Here is a 25,221-nt window from a genome sequence, read left to right as displayed (position 1 = left end):
CATATCTCACAGCAAATTGCGTCAACTTTTTATAATCTTGGAGGTCATGATCTCTCCTTGTGTGGTGAACATGATCCTTTTAATTATCGGCAAATTATCGGCAAGGAGCTGGAGGTGCATGCGGCTGAGGGGCTTACGCCCACCCTTACCTGCTGTGGTGTGTTGTCCGTCATGCCCTCCTCCTTCTTCTTCTCCATCTGGGGGTGCCTTGGGCTGCCTGTCTGCTTATTCTGATCCTTCGTCTGCCTGTGTAGCACAGGGAACAAAGTGCACTTCAAGATCCTTTCTCGACCGTGATTGACGAAGCAGGCTGAATACACAGGAGTAGCCCCCCATCGCTGTCCTCGCTGTCATTCCCACTACCACAAGTACTGCCTAACAACAAAAGGGCAGTCATACTAGTGTCACTTCTTTGACAAGCTTATTGCATGTGACTGCAAGGCTGTGATACTGAATGCCAGATTCTGAAGCAGGAAAACATCATCAATACTTTTTTGTATAAGAGATTGAATTATGGAATTAAAATTCCACTGAGCTGTTTTATAAAACCAAAAAATTAAATGCAGTCACAAATATCAATTGTCGTCTCCTGTAAGCTTTCTTCCTTGAGTTTTATTTTCTTAACCTGTTCGTTCCTGACAATATAACCTCCTGTTAGTTACCTCTCCAGGCACTTGAAGGCCACTATCTGTCACGTCTCTGCTGAGACCTAAAAGTAGGTAGAGCCAGTGCTCACCAAGCACTGCGAGGCCACAAATCATTTCCTTCCAGTGGAAACCGCCACAGATTAAATTCCAGCTCCAAAGCTTAGATGTTCGTGTTCCTTTCCCTCCTACCCTCATGCCTCATTTCCTTAGGCCACTCACACCTCTCAGCATCGTCCCACCACAGGCTATGTAAGAGAGATCTGTGGTCTTCCCTTTCGCCCCCAGAGCATTCTGGGTTTCCAGGCGGCCTGGCACTGGGAGATAACCCCACGGTCAGGCGCTGAGGCTGCACTGCATGCCTGGCAGCAGCAGAATGCCACATTTCCCCTGGAGCAGCCCATCTGGGTCACATGCTCAGCATTTCCCCGGTTTTCCCAGAGTATTTTTTTAATCTGCTGAAAAGTAACAGTTTGGGTCCCTGGAGACTATTGTTTGGTTTTGTACTGCAAAGCTGCATTGATGAAAGAGTGTGGCTTTATTGTCTGAAATGTTACACCAGAAGCGACATACCTAGGATGCAAGTCCAGATGTGCTGCAGTAAATCAGTTTAGGTTAGAGTTTAGGGGGTATGAATGTAGGGGATGTGAAGCATTCAAATCTGGCCCTTAGATGTGTTTGTAAATTTGAATATTGAAATAACAATAAAAAATAAACTATATCTACATATCTGTACAAAATAATCTACATATCTGTACAAAGGGGCAGTATGCAAAACAGTTTTTATAGTTGGATATTAAAAACAACCCAATAAAATCTCTTTGTCTATATGTCTAAAAGCAAATAAACACACACACAGACACAGACACACACACACACACACACACACTATATGGATACTGGATCCGATCTCTTAATCATTCAGGTGTTTCTTTCAGACCCATTGCCACAGGTGTATAAAATCAAACTCATAGCCATGCAGTCAGGTTTACATACATTTATGAAAGAATGGGTCATTCTGAAGAACTCAGTGAATTCAAGCATGACACTGTCATAGGATGCCACCATTACAGTAAGTCCGATTGTGAAATTTCCTCCCTGTTAGATCTACCACAGTCAATTGTAAGTTGTATTATTGCAAACTGACAGTGTTTAGGAACAGCAGAATCCCAGTCACGAAGCGGCAGACCAAGTAACAAAGCGGGGTTGCTGAGTGCTGAGGAGCATAGCTTGTAAAATTTGCCAAAACTCTGTTGACTCAATAACTGCAGAGTTCCAAACTTCCTCTGCCATTAACCCCAGCACAGAAACTGTGTGCCAGGAGCTTCAGAGAATGGGCTTCCATGGCCGAGCAGCTGCACAATGCCAAGTGTCGGGTGGAGTGCTGTAAATCACGCTACCACTGGGCTCTGGAGCAGTGAAAACGTGTTCTGTGGAGAAACGAATCATGATTCTGTCTGGCAGTCTGATGGGCAAATCGGTGTTTGATGGATGCCAGGAGAACATTACCTGCCTGACTGCATTGTGCCAACTGTAAAGTTTGGTGGAGGAGGGATAATGGTATGGGGTTGTGTTTCAAGGGTTGGGTTAGGCCCCTTAGTTCCAACTTTGTGGGAACAGTTTGGGGAAGGCCCTCTTGTGTTCCAGCATGACAGTGACCCAGTGCACAAAGCAAGGTCCAAAAAGATGGTTGGGAGAGTCTGGTGTGAAGAACTTCACTGGCCCACACAGAGCCCTGCCCTCACCCCCATCAAACACCTTTGGGATGAAATAGAATGGAGATTGTGAGCCAGGCCTTCATGTCCAACATCAGTGTTTGACTCTTCTGGATGAAGGGGCAAAAATTCCCCCAGACACACTTCTAAATGTTGTGGACAGCCTTTCCAGAAGAGTAGCAGCTGCCAAAGCTGCAATGGGGGGTCCAACTCCCACACTGATGCCTATGGATTTAGAATGGGATGTCATAAAAGTTCCTGTAGGTGTAATGGTCTGGTGCCCCAATACTATTGTCCCTATAGTGTATATCTCAACATTAACTGTGTCATTTATGATAATTAAACAAAGAATAAAAACAGCTTTTCTCCCTTGATGCCTAATTAGCAGGCCAGGCAGCCACCCACAGACATGCCGACATGCCCTCTAGAATGCCAGCCCAACGCAGCTCTCTGACCGCCAGCAAGTCTCCGCAGGGCTTAGTGCCGCCGTCACGCCCGGCTGCATGACAGGGTGCAGTCACGTGTCGAGAAGCCCACAACAAAAGAAACCATAAACGCTTTGAAATCGTCAGCATACCCTCCCAGCGAGTCAAACCGAGGACTCCCCCCCCCCCCATCCCCCCACCCATGCACGCCACAGGCCAGGGTCCCACAAGCCCACTGTAGTCCCTAAGTACTGGCGAAATAGGTGCAACAGAGAGGCACGAGAAAATGTGCTAAAAGAGGGTAAGTCAAGTCTGAGGCGTGGTGAGAATGTGATTGACTGGCCACTGTGTGCCAGACGGCAGAAGCACCAGCACAGGAAGAGGATAACAGTGCAGAGGCCTCGGCCCGAAAGAAAGGGCCCCGTCCACTTCATACTGAAAGCTACAGGGTCTCTTTGCAGCCTTGCCAGACTTCCATTTCCCACATCGTACCACTTCATTTTAAAGGAGCTTAATCTTTCTTTCTAAACTGCAGACCTCTTCAGAGATTACTTGCTAACTTTAGTGCTTAGCAGTAGGGAGCAAAAAGCTTTTTTAAATAAGAAGTAGGTACAGCTCTGGACTTCACACATACAGGGATGCAAAAGCAAAGAAACTTGACATTGACAAATTAGATTTTAAGAGAACAGTCAATTTACTGTACACAACATTTCAACCGGCAATGAAAATTTGTACACATTATTCAAAATCCTGAGACTATGGTATTTACTTTTCTCCAGCTCTACATGTTCCTTCAACATTTGGGCAAATATTTGTGTAAAAACATATCTTAAAATACTGTGTTGGGGGCTATGTTCCCCCTTTGACTCCTCTCCATGTCGGTGGGTAATATATGCTACCGCCCTCCGAAAAATATACGAATATATGAATAAATAAGTTACAAAGGCACTGGCCTATAGATCTGGCCTTGCAGGATATGTTCCACAGTGAGGAAGGATAAAACACAGGCTGGGCGCCAACACCAACACAAAGCATCCAACCAAGGTGGCGATGCTGATGGACACATGGGCCAGATTGATGCAGCGAGTAGGTGACTTGCTGTACCACTGGCAGCGCTGAGACTGCCGTAAGGAAAACCTGCACGCGTGCTGGACCGGGATGCCTGAGCAGAGGAGCAGATCGTGATGGGGCCTTCTCTGGGCAGGACTTGGACATTCAGTCTGAATAAACTGTAGATGCCGCCCTTGACTAAAGAACTGATCCTGGACTTCAGGAGACGGAAACATGGGGGCTACCACCACATCAGCATCTGTAGTGAGAAGGTGGATGTGATTCCTCAGGGCTCAGATCAGCTGTGACCTGTCATGGTCCACAAACACATCAGTCATAGCAAGCAAAAGGACTTCAGAGGCTCCACTTCCTGCAGAGCCTGAAGGAAGCACAACTTCCACAGCAGCTCCTGGTGAACTTCTACAGGTGCACCATAGAGTCAGCGATCACATACTGCATCACTGCGTGGTATGGATCATTAAGACAGCCCAGCGGATCACTGGCACCCAGCTTCCATCACTGGAAGAAATCCACCGCACCTGGAGCTAAAAAAATAATCAAGTACCCAACCCACCCTGGACACAAACTCTTTACACCTCTACATATGTAGTGTCTGTACATACCTCCGATTTTATTTATGCCTCAGAATCTATTTAATTGTACATATATATACTGTGCATCTGTTGTCGCATTCCAAACTAAATCTCATTGTAATTACAATGACAATAAAGCATTTATCTATCTATCTACAATACACTTGGTCAACTGCATGAAAGACAACATTACAAGCGAGGAAGGGGGTGCGGGGGGGTCGTCTACCTTACACAAGTGATAAAATGAATCATCGTCTCAAAACTACTACAACCGTACAGAATTTTCATTATTTAATTTCTGACTTGAATATAAATTTTTATTGCAGTACCCTACTTAAGTGTTAAGCATAAATTTATAATGGAAGACAAAACAAAGAATGATCCAGGTCCATAAGTAACGATAAAAAGAGACGAAGAAAACGTCACATAATTTCAGTGCAGATTGACACTACCCTGCAAAGAAAGTGCAGTGTGAGCATTTTGCCCGCTTTTGTAGTGGAAAGCTGTGCACTGCCTTAAATACAGATAAAAATCATTCGGTCTGCAGCCTCCAATATACACAAGAGTGCACTATATATGAGGGCATATCGTGTATCATATGAACCTGCAGCTCACTGGACCATTACAAACCAGCATACACTGCCAGTGCGAATCCTGTGGGCTTTAAGGCAGTTTCTAAAATGCATTTCACAGTGTTACAGTATTTCTTTCTCTCGAATCTGCTGCCTGATACATTAGTCAGTTTCGTTAGGGAACAGTAGGGAACTGATGCTATAGTCTGTTTCACCAGAGCTGCTGTTTAGCACGACTGTCTAATTGGCGCGGTGCCTCCAAGGTCAGAGACACTCCAGTTTCATAATCGTTACTGCTGGACCGACCGTCATAAATCAGCCATCCTGCACTGTAGCAAAACAACACGTGTGACTGCTAAGCATATGCAAGTGAAGCCAGAGACACTGACAATCCCCGGCAACCAGTTAACCAGAACAGGAGTGAACTTCAGGAGGGTGCAAACCACGGCCAAGGATCGCTCTGCACAAAGGTGCCGGGAAAGCAGCCCAGGTCGTGACGTGAGCAGCCCATGCGGTTCATTTCAACGCAGTGACAGGCTGCATTTAGGCATCCAGGCTCACGTTCACTAATATACTGATGCGCGTGTGTTTGCGGTACCATCCAGAGAGTGAGGAACATCTGCCGGTGCCTTCTTCTAACAACATTATGACGGAACAGGCCACGTTTTCCAACAATTACCGAGCAAAATCCCTGCAGCTGTTACCCACCCCAGGGATCAACTGATTCAAGACAAGCAAGACAGACTGGATGACGGTGAATGCCATATTTTATTTGCTCAGCCGTCCCAAGGCATCATGAGCACCAAACGAGCAGCGGAAGTGGACAAGACTGAATGGCGAAACACCTTCTGATTGCAGAACAGAACAGAACTTTGTCTCACTATACATATCACGGAATTAAGGGCCAGGTGAAGTAGATTTTTGGAAAAGATGGAATTCGCGCCCTGACCTATACCTGCTTGTCACATGCTTAGCTGCATTTCTACAAAGTGTATCTTCCAAGGTGAGAGGAAACCCAACCACACCGTACATGATCAGGTCTAAGAAGCATGGATGTCTTCCATATCCTTCCCAGCCATCTGGCCTTTAGCTGTGCATAGTACAGATAGCTTACAGTGTACGGGACTCAAAAGGCAGGTTGGACATTAAAAAAGACCAGTTTCTACCTACATTAACCCCGAGTAGCATGGAGGTGGGAGAGCGATTGCTGGCGACTCAGTTCCATATCCGTGTTGATGTTCCACACTGTACCTATGCCATCCAAGTTGTACACGCAGGCCCAGCAATCTAATGCATAATATTTTCCAGTTTTCCCACTACCTGTCTAGTACACAATGGAGAGGAACAACTGAACTGCACCTTGAAATATGGCAGTTCTGAAAGTTATCAGAAGTCACATTTGTCTAAACAGCAAAGGGCCCAATGGAGTGTGTCAAGCGGCTCTGGATGAAGATGTGGTTAAAGACAAAAACAAAAATAGGTCCGCTTATCCATCCAGGAGGGCTCTCCTGGTCTCTAGCTCAGAGGCAGAAGGACAGTTGTTGTCACTTAGGTAGAATCAGGATGGAGATAGGGTTTGATAGGCAAGGCAGGCTACATCTCAATCTCAGCGCTTCTGACAGCAAATCGCACAACCATCCTGAGCCCAGAAATGTGTCAACCACCACTTTCTCTTAGTGAACCCCCCCCCCCCCCCACTAACAATCAGACAATCATAAGCCTGTGTTCACTTGGGCTTCCTCCAGTAGCTCTGGATTAATCCCACAGAATTCAAAAACAACTACATTTCCAACAATGGATGATGCTGTGTGCCCTGTGATGGCCTGGCATCCCATCCAGAGTGTCCCCCTGCCTCATTCCCTGTGCTTCCTGCTGTAGGTTCCAGGCTCCACGATCCTGTTCTAGAAAAGCAGATGGATGTTTTTTTAATTTATAAAATAGAACATAAAAACCGGCCTATGTAGGTCAATAGGTATTCTGTCTGGAGGGGAGATTATGAGGGGAGCGAGACATCCTCAGTGAGACATGCTGTCAGCCAATGAGCTCGGTCCTGCACGAGAGTTCGGCCAATAAATTTAACCCGTGCAACAGCATGCCCCTGAAAGTCGAGCATCACCAAAGGTCTCTCGACGCTCACTTGCAAGGCGCCTTGCCCCCGTCACCATTTCTCCATGCCAAGTGCAGGGGGGGGGGCATAACCACATTTCTCCAAGGAAATTTATAAGGCTGCACCTATGGGCTGAACTTGGACACCCCTGGTCTGACACGTGGAGAGTCAACAGCATGTGACAGATTTCATCTGGAAGCCTCACTGGACCACACACATTTTATTTAGACAGTCTTAACCTTCAAGCTGGCATTTTGTAAACCAGCTGCGCAAAAACAACAACAAATCTGGAAATACAAGCTGAGGGAGCCTCACATGTATGTACCCAAGGGCGAGTGAAATTAATCATTTCATAATTTCATGCTGCATACGTCGGTTACAAATGATCATTCAGCTCCCTCCCCAGCACAGATTTTAATGACTATGCAGACGTATGTGGGGAAGGTGTGAACTCCGGCTTTTTTATGCGCTTTGCTCTAGCCGGGGGCGTATGCATACTGAAACAGACACCGGGCGGGGAAACCTTTAAAAGATATTCCCACAATATGGAACCATTCCGACCCTCAATCATCAGTAATAAAACTCATTTTTCAAATTTCCTCAGACATTTTCCAAGTGGAATAATCGGTGCAAAAAGTGTCCAAAAAAAGCAGCTCGAGTTCAATTCTGGCTGTGAAAACTTTAGAAGTTTTTTTTTCCCCCTCTTTTCAGGATTACAGTCAAGATAAAAAAAAAAGACAAATGCCGTATAACTAATTATCGATGTTGGGTTTAATTCTTAAGTTTACTACAGAAAGTAACACAACATAAGTCCCAATTACATATCTTCTCATTGAATAAACTATAATATTAAACTATATTTTCCTGTATTGTATTTTGTAACACGTTGGACAATAAATGGCGGGTTAGTATTAGGCTCGTAACTGTATGAAGGAATGAATGTAATGAAATATACAGCAGATAAATATTCAATCAATATCTAAATCATCTCCTTTACAGCTATCAGACCATTTATTTCTCTTCAAGGTCTCTGGTGCTACAGGCAAACAAGGTTATTAGAAAAAAGTAAGAAATTTTGCTGTTTGATATCCATCATGTTTAAGACACAAAACCAGATAAGCTAATGCCAGTATGATATGTTTGTGTAAATGCATATTCACATTGGTTTTGCAAAACCAATATCCAAGCTAAATATTGACAAGGTTGTTCATAAAAGATATCATTTACAATGCATGTTTTAGCTGACAGATATTAAACAAAAGCTTTTTTTGCCAATAAATATATAAAATTGCAAAGTTCAGGCCTTATCATTAAACAAATAACATTTTTTTGTGGAGCATATGAAGAAGTGTCTTGCTCCAAGAATGACAGATATCTTATCTGCGACCTCCACCTTCCCTCTCCTGCTGTTCTTGGACAAATAATGATACAGGCATCTGCGGAGGGAAACCGCTAATCAGACCTCACATGTACGATGGCCAGCGGACAGCCATTCCAGGGCACGCTCAGCCACACGCTCGCCTGGAATGTGTGTGCGGCACATGGGGGAAAGGAGGCCTGCTGGGCCGGGGGGGTCTCATACGCCCCACATGAGGGCAGGCCTCCGCCTGTCTGCTATGGAGCATCTTCACACGCTCGCCTGGAATGTGTGTGCGGCACATGGGGGAAAGGAGGCCTGCTGGGCCGGGGGGGGTCTCATACACCCCACATGAGGGCAGGCCTCCGCCTGTCTGCTATGGAGGATCTTCACATGCGAGCCGCCAGCGTTGCGAAAGTCACCGGCAGGATTCGGATAAACAAAAACCGTCTGTGGCGGTAAAACCTGTGTTTTTCATTTCTGTTAAAAATGGAAGGAAAAAAAAGACTAAGACCGCTAAACCCCACATGCAGTCTGGGTCACGGTGATCCAGAGCCTGACCTGCTAAGCAGGGGACACCCTGGGTGGGACGTGGTAACTGTAAGGCTATTTTTACATATATATTATTTATAAGTGTGATTTCTCCTGACAGAATAGAACTGACGTGAATTAATAAAAGGAACATGAATTAATAAAAGAGGATAAATATTGTGAATGGCTCAGAATTATGGCGGTTAGGTCAGTGTGGTATTGGTACTAATGCTGATGTCAAACGCAGGCTTCCATCCAATGCTGCCCCTTTTCCATCCGTCGGTTTTGGAGGGCGTTTAAAGACTGCTCAGTGCCGAAATGACATTCTGTATTTTATAAGCAAATATATGCTATAGACAGGCTGCACTATTAGGTGGCATGTTTTACTTTACGGGCTGTGCTTTCCATTGGAAAGTTTATCGACTAGTTATTTGCAGGAAGTGAGAGGAGATTACTGGCCAATAACCAGAAGCAGGACAGAAAGCGTGAGACTAACCTGGATGCCAGGCTGCAGTCAGAAGGGAAGAGGACAGCAGGAGGGAACAGACCCAGAACGGAAGCAGGAATGCAGAAGAGAAAAGGGCAAGAGCAGTTAAAATGTTCCTAGGAATCATAAAGAGAAAAAAGTCAGTAATACCTCACGACACAGTAACAAAGAGAAACCAAAAGGCTTTAAGCAGTGCTATCCATCAGGACATAAAACCGCTGTTCAAACTTTCAGAACAGAACACATCTCCATTTTTTAATGTTACATTTTCTGTACTAGAGGTGGAAAGGTATTTTCGATGTTAATAAGCAGGTTCAGTTAATAAGCAGGTTTACTCATGCAATGTCATACACTTACTAAACGTGACTCAGACTCAACAAAAATGGAGGTCCTCATTACACGTGCAGTGCACCTCAAAAACATGAAAACCACATGTGAAGATCATCGATTTGTTGCTCCACTGCACCATAGGCAGAATGTGGACACAAGCCATCTCTCCCCAACCTGCCATCAATATACGGTATTCACACTGGTGAGTAAAAACACTGTGACATATACAACCCTGAACCCTGGTGTATCGTTTAAGGTTCACAAAGCAGAAAGATGCAGGGGATTAAGTGTTAGAGGATCATTACTCAGCCATAAATACAAAACAAATTGTACAGCACAGGTGCTTCCTAACACCAAGACCACAAGGTTTTGCAGGACGGTCATGCAAAACAGATTTAACCCACCATACTCTTCCTAAAGGTACATGCAAAGCTATATATTCACATACCTCAAGTCAATTTGCTTTTTCGGCCATTTACCTAAATATGATCAAGCCTTCCAGCACTGAGTCTATGACGTCAAAAAAGGTACAACGTCGTCTTTAAGGTCATTGTCCCATTTTTGCAGACCACAGTTCTCTTGCATAGTATGTAAGGTTCATACAGTAACCAATGTGTGTGAGTGGTGTGAGGAGTCATCCAGAAGGGTCTGGGCAAGGAGCTGGGAGTGTGTAAGTGTGTGAGGTGTCGAAGGACAGGTGTGGATTCAGTGTTTGAAGGTGTCAAGGCAAAACATTTAGCGATGATAGTGACAGAACACGTGGCGTTCAAACCACAGCAACAGAAGCATGCTGGGCAGCCAATGCAGATGCAGACAAACGCGCATACGCATGCGGCAGAACGCAGCTGAGAAACATGCCAGGGCAGAGCACTCACTTTCCAAAGAAATCCCACATAAGACCCCCTATCTGCTGTGGGGCAGCCGACACAGAGAGGTGCTGATCTGGGGGTGCTCTGCCCCTGGACCAAGTGGGGGGGTGGGGGGAATCGAGGAGAGGGCGGGCCGAGGGGACGGAGAGGAAAGGGCGAAAACGGGGTGAGGTGTTGGGAAGAGGGAAAGGACAAGATGGTGAAGAGAAACATATAAATACCCATGGTTCAGTAAAGACACAAGGAACTGCATGGGTATGGCGCACAAAGCCACACTACTCCTTTATCATGTTGAGAGTGAAAGCCAATTTTCACCACTTTCCAAGCAAAAATACACAAGGAGCCGAGTTATAGTATAAACCCTAGCATGCACCTTATAAACACCCTTAGTCTATAGTTGAATCGTATTTAGAAAAATTTTATTTTATTTTTTTTAAGTATTATTTTCTCTCTCTCTCCACTCTCGAGATCCATAATGCTTCCGTCTGTCTGAAGCCTTGAAGCAGAAGCACAGGTCTGTGGAAGACTGACCCCCGCCTGTAAAAGCTTCAGTGCAGATGCTCTCCTGTGCGACCCCCCCCCCCCCCCTTCAGTTGGCACAGCAGTGATTCCAAGCTGCAAAGTGCTCCAGCAGCCCGGAGGCTGTTTCATTTGCTCCGCCAAGAGCGCTCTGATTTCAGCCCAGCTCCCAGACCAGGAGGGCTGGCAGAAGAGCAGCAGGGCTGGACGAGCCGAGGCCTCCCCTTCCCCACACTGTTAACATTTGGCCCCCATTTTTCAGAGCGATCCCTCGTCTGCCTTTATTATTGCTTGGGCTGCCCTCTCTTCTGCAGGCGGTGGTGTGTATCGATCCTGCCTTACGTCGGGCTCATTTGCTCGACTCGGAGTTTATTTGAACACCTGAATGGAAACCTTAAGTTAGGCGAATGCTTAACAAAGCTGGTTTTTCTGCACCTGGCTTTCGTGCTGAAGCCTCATTCAGCCACACGCCTTGGCAGTACGGCATGAGCCCCTGGGATCGTCAGTAAAACAAGATGCAAATCTATAAATCAGACTGTAATTGTGTACAGTTTAGCCAATAAAGGAGGATGCACAATAGGTTGTTTTTTTTTTTTCAGGTAGCATGATACCCAATGAATAAATCCTGGCTTCCCATCAACTTCCATAAACAAAGTATGGTAGCAATTATTCACTTCTATGAAGCCATATGAAACCATCGAAAGCTGGCAGAAAGCTAAATCAGCAGAGCAGAGCTGAATGGACAGACCAGCATATCAACTGGAGCTGGCAAATTCATCTGAAAAACATGGACAAACCATGGAGCTGCTCTTCGGGGGCTTCTTCTCATGTAGGGAAATTTATTCTTCTAAATATCAGCATACACGGGAATATTGTAATTAATATGAGAATTTTTTATCCAAGAATAGTTAAGTATAAACAAAAAGGCAATTACAATGTAGCAGTTCTGGTGATTAAATATGGACTGAGGTGTACAGAGTATTTTTTTGTCTCTTAATGGGAGGTCTGACACTAGTGTAAATTAATACTTCACCCTCAACTCACACCATTTGAGAGGGGAGATAAATAATGACTAAAACTGCTTAGCTAAACTCACATTTCCTATAAAAGGGCAGTAGAAAATGTGAATAAAAGAGCAGGGTTTTGTGGAATGAAATGCTTTTTTAAGGAATTAAATTTGTTTGACAAACAGTAAATTCAGTTAGCGTGACACTTCTTCTTACCACTATAACGCATTATTGGTTATACACTTTTTTACAAGATTTAATTAATCTTGTTAAACATTTCTCTAACTTCCCGTGGATTTGGCAGTAAAGGGAAGCTTAATGAGTGCCAAACAAATGATCTCCTTGTTATAAAAATATAGAAATTACATGCAGTAAAAGAAACACACTCGAAAGGAAAAAACAGAGACACGAATGAATGGGACCCCCCCCTCCAGCTGAAGGCCAGAACATAAGAGTATTATACTCACCCAGGTCTGCAAATGAAAATGGCACAAAACAGAAACAAAAATAAAACAAATTAATTAAATACAGCCCATGAAATCACAGGGCTGACAAGGGTGACTGCATATAATATCAGCAGAGACCATGTGACCTGCACTCTTAAACTGCACGGAAGAAAAACACCAGCCAGAGTTCACATTTTTTCACTGATCAGTGAAATCTATGTACATTTCGGAACCACTTCCTCACTTCAACTGGGCATTAGGGATGAATTGCGTTTGAGTTGTTACTGGTTTGTATTTTGCACCAGCATCATCTAGAACTCTTGTCTGGAAGGGCATCTATTTGGCATAAAAGGCTATCCATTTATGCATCCATCTCTATAACTGCTTGTCCTATTCAGGGTTGTGGGGGGTCCAAAGCCTATCCAGGAGGCTATGGGCGCAAGGCAGGGAACAGTCCAGGATGGGGTGCCACCCCTACAAAACAGTGTTTCCCAATCCGGTCACACAATCTATGTTTTGGCTCCAAAACCAAAAATATGGAGCAAAAATTTGGACTGTCTGGCAGGTAGCTGAAAGAGATCAAAAACGTGGACCATCTGCGGGACCCTGAGGACTAGGTTGGGAAACACTGCTATAAAAGACTAATTCTTAGAATATCTTCTAATAAGTGTTGCTATAACACCGATCTTCTCCGCAGTCATTGTGCCCGCCGCCTACCTTTCCATCTCTGCTATCTTCTTGTCCCTGTTGTTCTTCTCCGTCTCCACCTCCCTGAGGATCTCCAGCAGCCGGTCGACTTCGGCCTGCGACTTGCTCGATTCCTCCTTATAGTAGACCACCTCTTTCTCCAAGTGCTTCATTTTTTCCAGAATCTCCATGTTCGTCCTGGCTGCCTCCTCCGTCTCATGCGCCTTTATTTATGCCACGAGTTATTGAAAGATATCAACCAGCATTCCAGAAGATAAAGGGGGAAAAAAGAAATGCTAATTAATGGTAGCATTGCGACTATTATCATCATCATTATAATCACTATGATTTTAAACATTCGTTCATCTTCTGATTGTGTATAAATGAAAACACAACGATGGTGAGAATAATCACTGGCTCAAATAGCACAAAAATTATATTCAGAAGTGGTTTAGAGCTCAGCACACATCTAGGAACTGAAATATATAAATCTCTAGTCTCACGATTTTGGTTTTCAATGCGTACACAAAGCACACATATCTTGCAAAACAGAAAAGTGCTTTGAAAATGCAAATTCAATCTTTTATCAAACAAAAATAACACATTGTGGCTAATGGTTTTTTTTCCTATTCTTCACTTCAGTATCAGAAGTTGCTCACATATGGAAGAACAATGTCAGTATTACAACACTTCAGACATGAACCAACAAGACCTAGGTTTAGTCTAATAATATAGCCGGTTTTACAACGCTGAACTTGCCGACCTGTCTGAATGAGGGAGTTGTGACTGCACAGTTCCCCGTCAGCATTCACTGCATTGTCAATCGTGCATTTTGCCTCCAATGTGGCTCATTGTCAATCGTCCAGGTTTTCTTGAAAATTGCATTTTCAAAATGTTTCAGAAACAAAAGAAGTGTCCAAACATATCAGCCAACTTCAGCGCTACAAAGCTAACGAGTCACACTGATCGCATGGATTACTGTATGAATTTATATTCTTCTCATCAGTGAAATCCATACACTGTTCTTCAGATTTATTTGGAATTCATTATATTTTAAGTAAATTGGCCAGTTCACAGATTCAGAATCATTCATCAGACAGTAATCTTAGAAACATGTACTAACGCTGTCATGGTGTGGATTTCACATTTGTGCGTCCATAAACAATCCCCCATGACTCAATTAAAAATCAATTAATTTATAATGCAATTCAGAAGAAGAGTTGGGGAACTGAAATCCCTCAACTTTATAATCACACCAGATAGATAATGCGCTGTTCTTGTCTTGTCTTTTTGTAAAAGCCAGAAGTACACACTTGTGAGGGATGCACAACACTATAAAAAGGAGAGATGAAGAGACCGAACGAGAAGGGACAGGGGAGAAAGCAAAGGGGGGAGATGGACACACGTTCTTTAAAACCAAGGTGACAAAGCGTTCACGGTCAACAGCCGAGGCATTTGCAACCCACAAAGAGTGACACAAGAGTGGCTGGAATAGGGTGGGGTGAACATGAAGGCCCCAGGGGGCAAAGGAAGAGAGACGGTGTTGTGTTGAGCCTACCACAGGTTTCCCGCCATTCCTGCTTGGAGTCTTGGATGAGCAAGCGAGGGGGAGAACGAGGCAAGCAAAGGGAATGAAAAGGTTGTCGCTTTTCGATGTGACATGCACAGCGAAAGGAACAGGGTCAAACAAGGCAACACACCAGTACTTAACAATGCTACCAAAATAAAGGAGTCTTTGCAATGCCTTTTTGTTTGGCTTTAAAGAAACAGAGGAGGACTCCTAGCAAATACAGATTTTGGGGCTGATTTGAAAGGAATTCCCTTTTCGCTTATTGTTTACATGTAAGATATATTTAAGCATGAGGATTACAGATTTGGTTAAAAGTTAATTTACTAAACTGCATGACATAAAACTTGTTTTGCTGTAGAATAATGAAGAAGGTTTCTCTGTGAGTTGGTCTGTCTTGCGGCTTCTTTAACCAAAAATATCTCTCAAGATGTTTTTGTATTCAGAATTTTTTTTTTCTCTCTACTTTTCATTCAAGACCTTTGTTTTTGGCTATTTTACTGCAACCTCGCAAGGAAATAATCCTATTTGTTTTTAAAATATCAACCAAAAACAAAGTATTACAAATGATTCAAATGACTAAAACTACCAGATTTTCATAGCAACTAAGTATGTGTGAGTAAAAGGTTTGAGTATTTTTAAAACGCTAAAGTTGTATTTCAGTAAATCTGTAATTAAAGTAATTACAGATGATCTTTTGAATATCAAAAGATGTTCTTCAAAGTTTACATCTCAGGTTCTACCTGCAGAACACCTGAGCCAAAACCCAAAAGTCTAGAACAATGAACAAGAAGCCTGCAGCTCACGTCAGGGGTAAGCTTTACTGGCTGTGTTTTCCTCAGCCAACTGAAAGTTCTAACTCTTTACATAACAAGTATACATTTAATGATATCAAAGATAATTATCATTAATTAGCAACTGAACAACAGTTAACATTTTTTCGGGGTTTTACAATGTTGGTACAGTGAAACATATTTAAATATTTGCCAAGGTGCAAAAACATTTTTTCTCTTAATGAAAATATAAAGACAATTTTATATTTGGTTCAATTCACCATGTGCTATGAATAAGGTTTATATTAGCTAAGTTTGATGTTTGCATTTCCTTTAAGCTAAACAATTACACCAAAATGTGAGCATAAATTATGTTTTTATTAAGCCTTGCAATAATGATAAAAATTTGTTCAATTTATCCATCCATCCATCTTCGAACCCATACGCATCAAGAGATCACTGTGCATAGAACTGCATGTTATTCTTAAATTAATCTTAAAAATCTAAAAGCTTTTAAGATAGCATGGGTGGTTTTGATTTTGATGTATATATTGTATACTTTCATGACAATTACAATACTTTCATGACCGAATAAGTGCTCTGCTTACTACATTGCAAAGTTGGACAGGGATGGAGCACACACAGGGGGGAGACCCAGGATAACAATGTTAGCTAGACAGATCCCCCGGAACCCACATTTAAAAAAACAAAACAAAAGAATAAACTGTCCTTAACAAGCAGACATTTTCCAGTGAAAAATCAAATAGAGTGAAAAACGTTTCAGGCATTTATATTGTTTTAAGTTGAACAACCCATGAGATCTCTGCCCACATGTGATGATGTATTAAGCATCTTCACTTAAACAATGAACTGTTATCAAGAGCTTTGGCCAAAAGCGACTCATCAAGTCTTCTTCACTATCTATATTAATGCATGATACATTTTTCATTTGGAATATTTTCTTACAGTGCATCAGAGAAATTTGACCAGTGTGCTGAGCCTAAAAAGACCGCCCATCTGGCCAGCTCTGATAACAAAATTAAACTTTTTAGCGAAACTAAATCCAGCCTTCCAGATGTTTCGTTCAATTTTCTTTAAGAAAAAAGAATTTTCCTGGAAAAGTGTCAAAACATTAAACTTTTTTTCTTTTTTTTCCTGGGAGCTATCTTAAGCTAATGTTCCTTCTGACGGAACCGGCTTCAGAGGACAATGCAGAGTAAATCACAGGTGATTGCTGAGATTATGATTTACTTTAGTTCTTCTCAGAATTGAGGACACTGTAGTCATTTGCAAATAGTGAGAGGTGTAGTATGAATAACACTAAACCCTTGAGTATTCTTAGTGGGATGTGTTGTGACAGCATTCTAAATGGACGTTTGAAACACCCACAGTTCAAGTGCCAAGCTAAAAACAACCACTGAATCGACTAAGTGAGAAATCTGGTAATTTTATGTTAATGACTTGGACATAAGATGTCCTCTGTCACCTCATCAAACAGATCAAGAGTACAATCAAAGAACTGTTAGTTTTAGTTGTTTTGTTGTTACCCTCTTTAAAGCAAAAGTCCAAATCCAAAAAAATCAGAGAGGCTGTGAAAAAAAGGAATGCCCCAAGTTCCTACACTGCATTACGGGTAGAAGGCTTCATTTTAAACTGAGCAGATTTAACATTTCATTTCAGTTTAATCTACCAGAGCGTGCCCACTCACCCTTGACCTATTCTGCTTCACTGTTTCATTAATGCTCAATTTCTTTTCCACTCCGTTGCATTCAGAATTTAAAAACGAATTGAAAAAATAATAGGATTGAAGTCACACTGAACAGAAATATTCTTTGTGGCAAAGCCCACTGGCAAGGTGTCATGTGTAGCACCAACCCAGGAAAGGAAAAGCACTTTGTTAAAAAACACAATGCACACTATTGCAATCCAAGAAAAGCCTTTATGTTGATGTAGCTTTTGTCTGTGATTAAGCAGCGTCTCTATGGAGTTCCCTATTCAGCCAAGTCCACTGGGTGCCTGGGTTCTGACTGCACTATAAAACCTGTTTTCTTTTGAAGTAATGAAGGGTCATGCCAAAGAAAACTAAATTAACTTGACCAAAGCTAAATAAAAATGACACCATGCATTCACTCTGATATATATACATAACATACTTCCCATTATGACCGTGTTTTGTATTTGTGTTATTATTACAGATGACATCTGATAAATCATTCTGCAAAGTGTGATAGTGTTTACGTAGATATTATACGGTCTGATGTATGACAATGACGTAACTCAAAAGCAGTTGGGCACTGACGTTTGATCATAGATGCATTAAAAAAGTGTCAAAACATTTTCTCTGGATTTCGTTTTATTGCAGCAATCCAGATTGTTTTTATTAAACAAAACGCTTGTAGTAAAGTGTTTATAGCATTATAAAACAAGTTGTTTTGGAAAGTTGTTTTGTTCTTTCAATGAAAATGGATACATAAAAACCTGTATGAATAAGCACAATAGGTAGCAGCTAAAGCTTTGTAAATATTCACACAATACTATTCCAGTGTCATGCTTTTCATATTAAATATCAGGTTGTTCAAAACTACAAAATGGCCGCTTTCTTCAGGGTGCATTTGGATCTGTCTTAGGTACAAGACTAAAGTGTACGCGACAGGCTGCACACGTGGACCTGAACAATAGCTTTCGCCTAGACGTGCCCGTTTGCAGAGAATTAGCAAGCACTCAGGGCCTCGCTATCTCAAGCTGCTCTGAAGCTGCATCAACATGCAATCTCCTTTGCCTTCCAGCTGCTCTTTGGGGAGGAAATTGGCCAAATGTGTTACAGGCTGATTTTAATCAAACTCCTGTTGAGCCAAATCTAATCAGCAGGCTATTACATATTTTTCAGTTTCTTTGGAGCACTGTTATTCAGGATTTAACTCTTTAAAAAAAAAATGAAGGGTAAAGCCCATAATGTCAAGCTAAGCTTATACTGGTCGATGCATCTAACCATCTAACCCCATGTTTATATAGTTAGATGGCTTATATACAAATATTCATACATATATGTGTGTGTGTGTGATATCTAGTAGTGCATATTAGTATAGAATTAAGGTTTTCTGGATAAGTTACATATGTAAGACATTAACTTCACCAAATACAAAATCACATGATACTTCAAGAGAAATACTGTGCTGTGGTTTCTGCTGCACATAAATTTAAGAACATTAAGGAAAAAATAAATGGAAAAAGCTAAATGGATAGTAACAAATAAAGATTTATAAGTAGTAATATAAAAAATAGTTAAATCTGACAGGGGTATTGAGCAGTGTATTGTTAAAGCATAAAATCAAAAACTTCATGCACGTATTGGGAGAGTGACCATGACAGTCATAATATGGAACAGGATGATGTCATAACCTGAACCTCTATATATCCTACTTTTCTTTATAATATGCAATGAAATGCTATCAACCAGCATAAGTGTATCTATACAGCTGTTTTTCAGCCAGAAGTGAAACCACATTTGCAGTACAGGACCAATGGAGATGCTGACTCCCCAACAGCATGAATCATGGGCCTTCCAGGATGCCGCTGATGGTGTGACCTGACACATGTAATGCTGCCCTCCTGCACCTGCTTCTCTTTGGTGGCTTTGGCCGCCATTTCAGGTACCGATGCTGAGAACCTTGCAGAGCTGCCCTGGCCTTACAGCTTTCCTTCAGTGTGTTCTGACAGCAGAATCGATGTCTCTTCCTCAACTATCAATTACATGTCTGGTTTTCTCCACAGGTCTTCCAGTAGATGAACAAGGAAGCCTAATGTTAATTACACTGATGCCATTAGACGCACAGCTTATGTCAGATCAGCCCCACCCTCAGGATAAACATTACAGCAGGAAATCATCAACGACTGTTGTTCAGAACTATAACAGTGTCAGGAAAGGGAAATTGAGGCTTTTGTGGCACTTACCTTCTGCAGTTGGGTTTCCAACTTACTGCACTCCTCCATCTTTTGCTCTATGGCAATCTCCAGGGATTTGAGCTTGGAGTCCTTTTTTAGACCAGACGAAGCGAGAGACGACGCGTGTTCTTTCAGGTCAATTAGACTAGACTGAAAAGAGATGAAATCATGCCAGACAGTCAGTGAGATCTGCTCTGATATGCAGCTCCGGCAGCAACACTACCGGGCAATTTGTTCATTCCTCATCAATGTACTCCCAGGAAATCCGTCTGCTTCATTATCTTTCAGCAGAAATAAGGGGCTGAGTAGTTATATCAAAAAAAGGCACGGTCCATCACCTCCCAGGCCAGAATTTCCGCAAATCATTTTAAGCATGAGAGCGAACTGCACTTGAATAATGTAGACATAAGGGACTATGAGAAAATAGAGGCAAATTTTGTGAGACCTAATTCTCAGAAAAGTTTTCTTAAAGTGACAGGCACATACAGTATGGGGCACGCATACATGTTAAGACTCAAATTCTGCATGCTACAAACTCCTGACACTGCAAACTGTGGAAGGTGCATAGGGATTCCCGGCTGCTGTGGTGATTCAGCAGTTCCATTTTGCATCACTGTGTGCACACGCATTCAAAATAATTTGCAGAAATGATACATGAATACTTAAGAAGAGCATTAAAATTGTCTCATAAATTCAAATATACTGGGCCAAAACACTGCTCGAGTCTGTCTTTAGAATAAGGAAGATTATTCTTGGCAGTTGGTCAAGCTGTGGACAGTGATGTTTTTGGATGGGTTCAAGGAACATGTGTGGAAATAAAAAATAAATTACCTTCACTTTAATGCAAAAGCCTTAAATAGATTTGATTCATCATATTACAACTGCTATAATATCCTGAAGTTAAAATTAACTGCTTAATGACTTTTCAAATGTCAAATTTCTATTAATATCTACTAATATCACAAAAAATGAATACAATAAAATTCGAACATTTGCTCAAGTGATTGATCTCTATACAGGACACTCATCATGAATATCTGAAGTGATTGTATTTTATAGATTATTTATGATTTAAAAATATTAAAGACATATAGAATAGCATGATGACACAATAAGAAAGATAAGAGAGAACTTTTCAAAAATCTCCATGGCTCTCCTGCGAGACTGCAATGTTCCAGCTGCCCTATACAAAGTGAATATCAGATATATCAGCTCAATCCTATTATAAGTTCAATTAATTTTTTAAATGAATCGGAGACTGTCATAAGCTACTGAGAAAAATGTACGGCCAGTGATACTTCCATAAAAGTGGAAGAGGGTACAAATTACACATGCATTGGAATATAAATGAGTTAAATATGAGTTAAATATGATTTTAAATAACAGGTTACATTAATGCTGCTTGCCCCTAAGATGCATAGGTCCATAGATCTCTGCACACAACCTCACTTTGCAGTAGCATCTCTATGGCACGAGATGACTGGCTCAGTATGACTGATGCTGTCTGTAAGGCATCGCAGGACGACGCCTGACATGCAGAGATGGACTTCTAAGCCCAGGCTTCTTCCAGGCCCTGGAGTGACTGACCTCCTTATCTGTCAGCTCGGCCTGCAAGGTGTTCACCTTCTCCTTCAGGTCCTTGTTTTCCTTCTTGTAGGACTCGACTTCCTCCAGTCGCTCTCGATCTTCCCGTTCCCGCTGTTCCTTCAAGCGCTCAATAATTTTTTCCTGGCAACAATGGAGAGACGGTCGGAAAATTAATAGCACATCCAAAGAGAAGAGGCTAAAAGTCACCCATCTCCTAACAGTCTTCCCTCCATCACCCCTAGTTGCCCTTGAAGGTCACTGAAAGCTTGTGAACGCAGATGAATTCCTCAATACAACTTTCTCCAAAGTCATACACATCAAAGATTTTGAAATTCAGAAACCAAAATTGAACTGTCTATTGCTTTGCTTTGTAATTGAAATGGTCACACTAACATCAGCTGCATTTTCTGAAAATATTTGTATGGAAGCTGTTAATAAATGTCACTATTTATATACGGACTACAATCCAAGTTCACATCCAACACTCACTGTGGTAATTTTTGCGTTTATGTGTTAAATAATGTATTAAATGTGTGATTATGCGTTTTCATCTGTTATAAAATACATTCTACAAAGTATGCTCATAAATCAACAGTGCTAATTAAAAGCAAACATTCAATAAATACATGTGCAAGCCTGTAATAGCTTTGTAGTGGAAAACCATTAGCATTAAAGTATTTGCGCCATTGCTTAATCAAAATGCAAGCTAGTTTATTTTTCATTTAATCATTTACGAAAAAGTTACATGCAAATATATCAAGATTTTAAGAGCAGAAACAGTAACCAGACACATTTATTGAGAACTGAAACATTGTATCGTTTACAAAACTGTCCACGCAAGAAAAAGTTGCTTTTCAGCAAACATCCTGAAAAAATGTTACATTTATATTCCGCAAACAAATAGTTTTTTAAAAGCAATTACCAGCAACAAAGACTCCAATGCATTACAGCACAACCAATCCCAGCAATCCTGACTGCTAACCGTCATACAACTTTAGACAACAATCAGTGCAGTAAATATCAAAAGCAGCTGTGTTCATCCTACCAAGACAAACTTTAAAAAGTTTACAACAAAGAGTTACCAGAAATCATAACCACTAATTTGGGTTTCATGGAAATTTCAATTGCATCCTAAAAAAAAGTCTGGAAGAATTAAATGCATCCATGTTTGAGAGCAGCTTGAACTATTATTACAAAGTGATTTCAGCACAACCAAAGCCACAGAAACTGTGTCCTACATGGATCTTCCCACATCGTTACATTCTACCTTAAGGAAATGAGCAGCAATAGACACTGACACTGATCGACCTTGGCAAAAAACCAACCCATATTGTTTTCACATAACTTCGAAGCCATGGTTACCACTCAGGGCACCTGCTTAAAAATCTGAAAATGGCAGTCAACTCTCACTTAACAGACTAGTCTATGGGTCACTGCTGTTGGCCCACAAACACTTCTGTCGTCCTTTTGAAAGCCCTTCTCTCCCTTGAAAGCCAGATGCTTTTCTGAGTTCTTGACATCATCCTCAAGCACATAATGGCAGGCTCAAAAGCAGTTTGTACATACTGTAAACACATGATTAATGCGTCTGAGAGAGAACACCGGGACCCATCACCCCTAAAGTCCTCCATATGCCAATAGTGCAGAAAACACACACTTGTATCTGTAACAACCATACATAAAGGCCCCCACCAATGATGCATAAGAGTCTGTTTCCCTTAGGGCAGAAGGAATAGCAGAAGCTAAATGGGAACTCTCCGTTGTTCCAGCAGATCTGAGGGGTGGAAAAGTTTTCACAGCCATTACACAAGTGCCCTCCATTTCCACACACTTAGCCTGAGCTCAGGATAGCGCTCATAGGTGCAGCTTAATGTTCATACTTGGGGAAGGTCAAAGAAACACATCTTGCTTAGCCTATGTGTTGATGCACATATCTGATGCACTCATAATCTATTATTTTGCCCACCTGTAGGGTACCAACAAACCGCTTATGCAAAGGTGCAGAGTGCCAGCATGGAACATTCTGGCAACATTTAGATTCGGCCAGCTAAGGCCTCCACCAAAAACTCCAGCCATGGAAGTGCTGTTTTAAACTGTGGTAGCTGTCCTCCAAACATGGACACATTTGGTCATGGGAAAGGGTGCAGATTTTTTTTCCTGTAAAACCAAGATCAGATGTATTGAATGATGATAGACAATGACAGTATCTTTGGCTTTACCTTTTCAGACAGCGCCTCCTCCAGTGTAGCCAGGGCAGTGTCCGTGTTGCTGGAGTCCGTCTGCAGCGACTTCACGCGGTCTTTCAGGTTGGTTAGCTGTTTGTCCTTATCTCGAAGCTGCTCCTGCAGATTTTCAATCTAAGCAGAGGAAGACCAGCGACGCGTAAATGTGAAAGAAACGAATTCACACAGGTGACCTGAGGGCCTCCTATGAAACAGACAGGCACTTAAATATCTCACTGTGGAATTATTTTAAGAGGGGTGTTCTCAGATGAGTGCAAACAGCTGAGCCATTCCTCCGAACAGCCTCTTGCATTCTTTATTCTTCCCCTTCGTGTCCTAGAAGGAGCTGCTAATGAGCTCTTTGGCTTGGATAATTCTCTCTATTTAGCAAGTGCCACTTGCTGACCCCAGAAATGCTCTATTCTACTTATTCTTTTAACAGAAAACAAACGCGAACCATTAAAACATCCATATGACTCATAACCACTAAAAATAGGATTGCAGTCTAATTTTTATGCATGTTCATGCTTATTTATCTTCTCAAAATGTCTCCCAAAAGTCAGGTTTTTGTCACTCTTTACTTAGCTTACAGATGGACATGAGTCTGAAGACTTTTCTGTCACCTCTGCATTAGGTATTCAGCTGTATAAATGAGTAATGTGTAATGTGGAAAACTGCAAGGACACAAACCACAGTTTCATACACTACATACCAACAGCCATTAATGAATGCGGCCAAGGTTAAGCACCTCCCAAGGATTCTCAAGTACAAATCAGCCTGCACCAAGACTTAGAGCTTTGGGTTTACATAAGCAGATGAGAACCTCACCTCTCAGAAAGGAATCCTAAACTGGGATCTCTGGAAACAAAAGAAACTACTGACACCTCAGAGGCATACAGTCTAACACAACTGTCAACGTTATTTTGTTTCTTAAACCCATCTAAAAAGGGGGGTAAAAGATATTAAAATGAGAATGGACACTTTTCATTTCTTAAAAACAAGTAATATACAGAGAATGAAAAATAATGAAAGATGAGGAAAATAATGAAGGAGAATGCCACAGTAATGCAAGAAATGCTACATTGACTAAGTTGAGAAACACAAACATTCCAAGGAGAAGATTATGAGCATTCCAGTCATGGGTATATTGACAGATAATGCAAGAAAATCTACAACTATTTTCAAGAGAATCACATTAAAACTCTGTGTTATTTTTTTCCTGCCTGCAAACAAAATTTGCAGTTTTGCTTTATCTTCAAGGGAAACTACAGAAAATGACGAGGAAAGCTGCACCGTCTAGGCTTAAGAATTCAGGCAAATTGCTGTGATTAGCAATCCCAGCTATACGCCTCCGTTAGCCATGTTTAGCACGATGTGCTGATAGCAAGCAAACCAATGGGACACAGTGGGAAAGGTCATGATCTTTTGAATGTTTCCAAATCACAGTCTAGGTTCAATTAAGAAAAACTGTGATAGAGATAAATAGCTGAAAATATTTGTTTTGTCCATATTCAATTATTATTATTATTTTTGGAGATAAAAGTATCTGGTTATTTACAAGTAATTTAATTAAAGTTCAGCACTGGATATCAACAGAAAAAAGATCAATTTTTCTGAAGCCGTGGCATATTCATCCATCTACCTCCCCGGTGTTTTTCCTGGAAAGGGTCTTTGAAGGGCAGAGAAGTGGAGCCGATCCCAAGCAGCACAGGGCACAAGGCATGGGTACACATTGGAGGGGATGCCAGTCTGTCACAGGGCACAAGGCAGGGGTACACAGTGGAGGGGATG

The 25,221-nt window shown here is 41.8% G+C and overlaps 1 protein-coding gene across 7 annotated transcripts in view; it reads right to left on the bottom strand.

The window, feature by feature from the left end:
- The window catches only part of LOC111848779 (ERC protein 2-like), a 222,640-nt gene that overhangs the window by 112,282 nt on the left and 85,137 nt on the right, over nt 1-25,221 (bottom strand). For 3 of the 7 annotated variants that reach the window (XR_011992008.1, XR_011992009.1, XM_072713123.1), the window contains 8 exons: nt 23,428-23,565; nt 21,209-21,349; nt 19,631-19,771; nt 14,898-14,927; nt 13,370-13,563; nt 10,687-10,770; nt 9,491-9,502; nt 150-246 (listed from right to left, as the gene is read on the bottom strand). Coding sequence is in view for 2 of the 7 variants with exons in the window: in XM_072713123.1 (XP_072569224.1) it covers nt 150-246; nt 9,491-9,502; nt 10,687-10,770; nt 13,370-13,563; nt 14,898-14,927; nt 19,631-19,771; nt 21,209-21,349; nt 23,428-23,565 (837 nt within the window). In the remaining 5 variants the exon portion in view is untranslated. Of the gene's footprint in view, nt 1-149; nt 247-9,490; nt 9,503-10,686; nt 10,771-11,301; nt 12,680-13,369; nt 13,564-14,897; nt 14,928-19,630; nt 19,772-21,208; nt 21,350-23,427; nt 23,566-25,221 lie in introns of those variants that run through there. The other 4 variants (XR_011992010.1, XR_011992011.1, XM_072713124.1 and 1 more) reach the window with 3 other exon arrangements.

Source organism: Paramormyrops kingsleyae, chromosome 6, assembly GCF_048594095.1.
Source record: "Paramormyrops kingsleyae isolate MSU_618 chromosome 6, PKINGS_0.4, whole genome shotgun sequence".
NCBI lineage: Eukaryota > Metazoa > Chordata > Actinopteri > Osteoglossiformes > Mormyridae > Paramormyrops > Paramormyrops kingsleyae.
The sequence above is the reverse complement of the archived record's forward strand: the minus strand, read 5'-3'. Positions and strand labels throughout refer to the sequence as shown.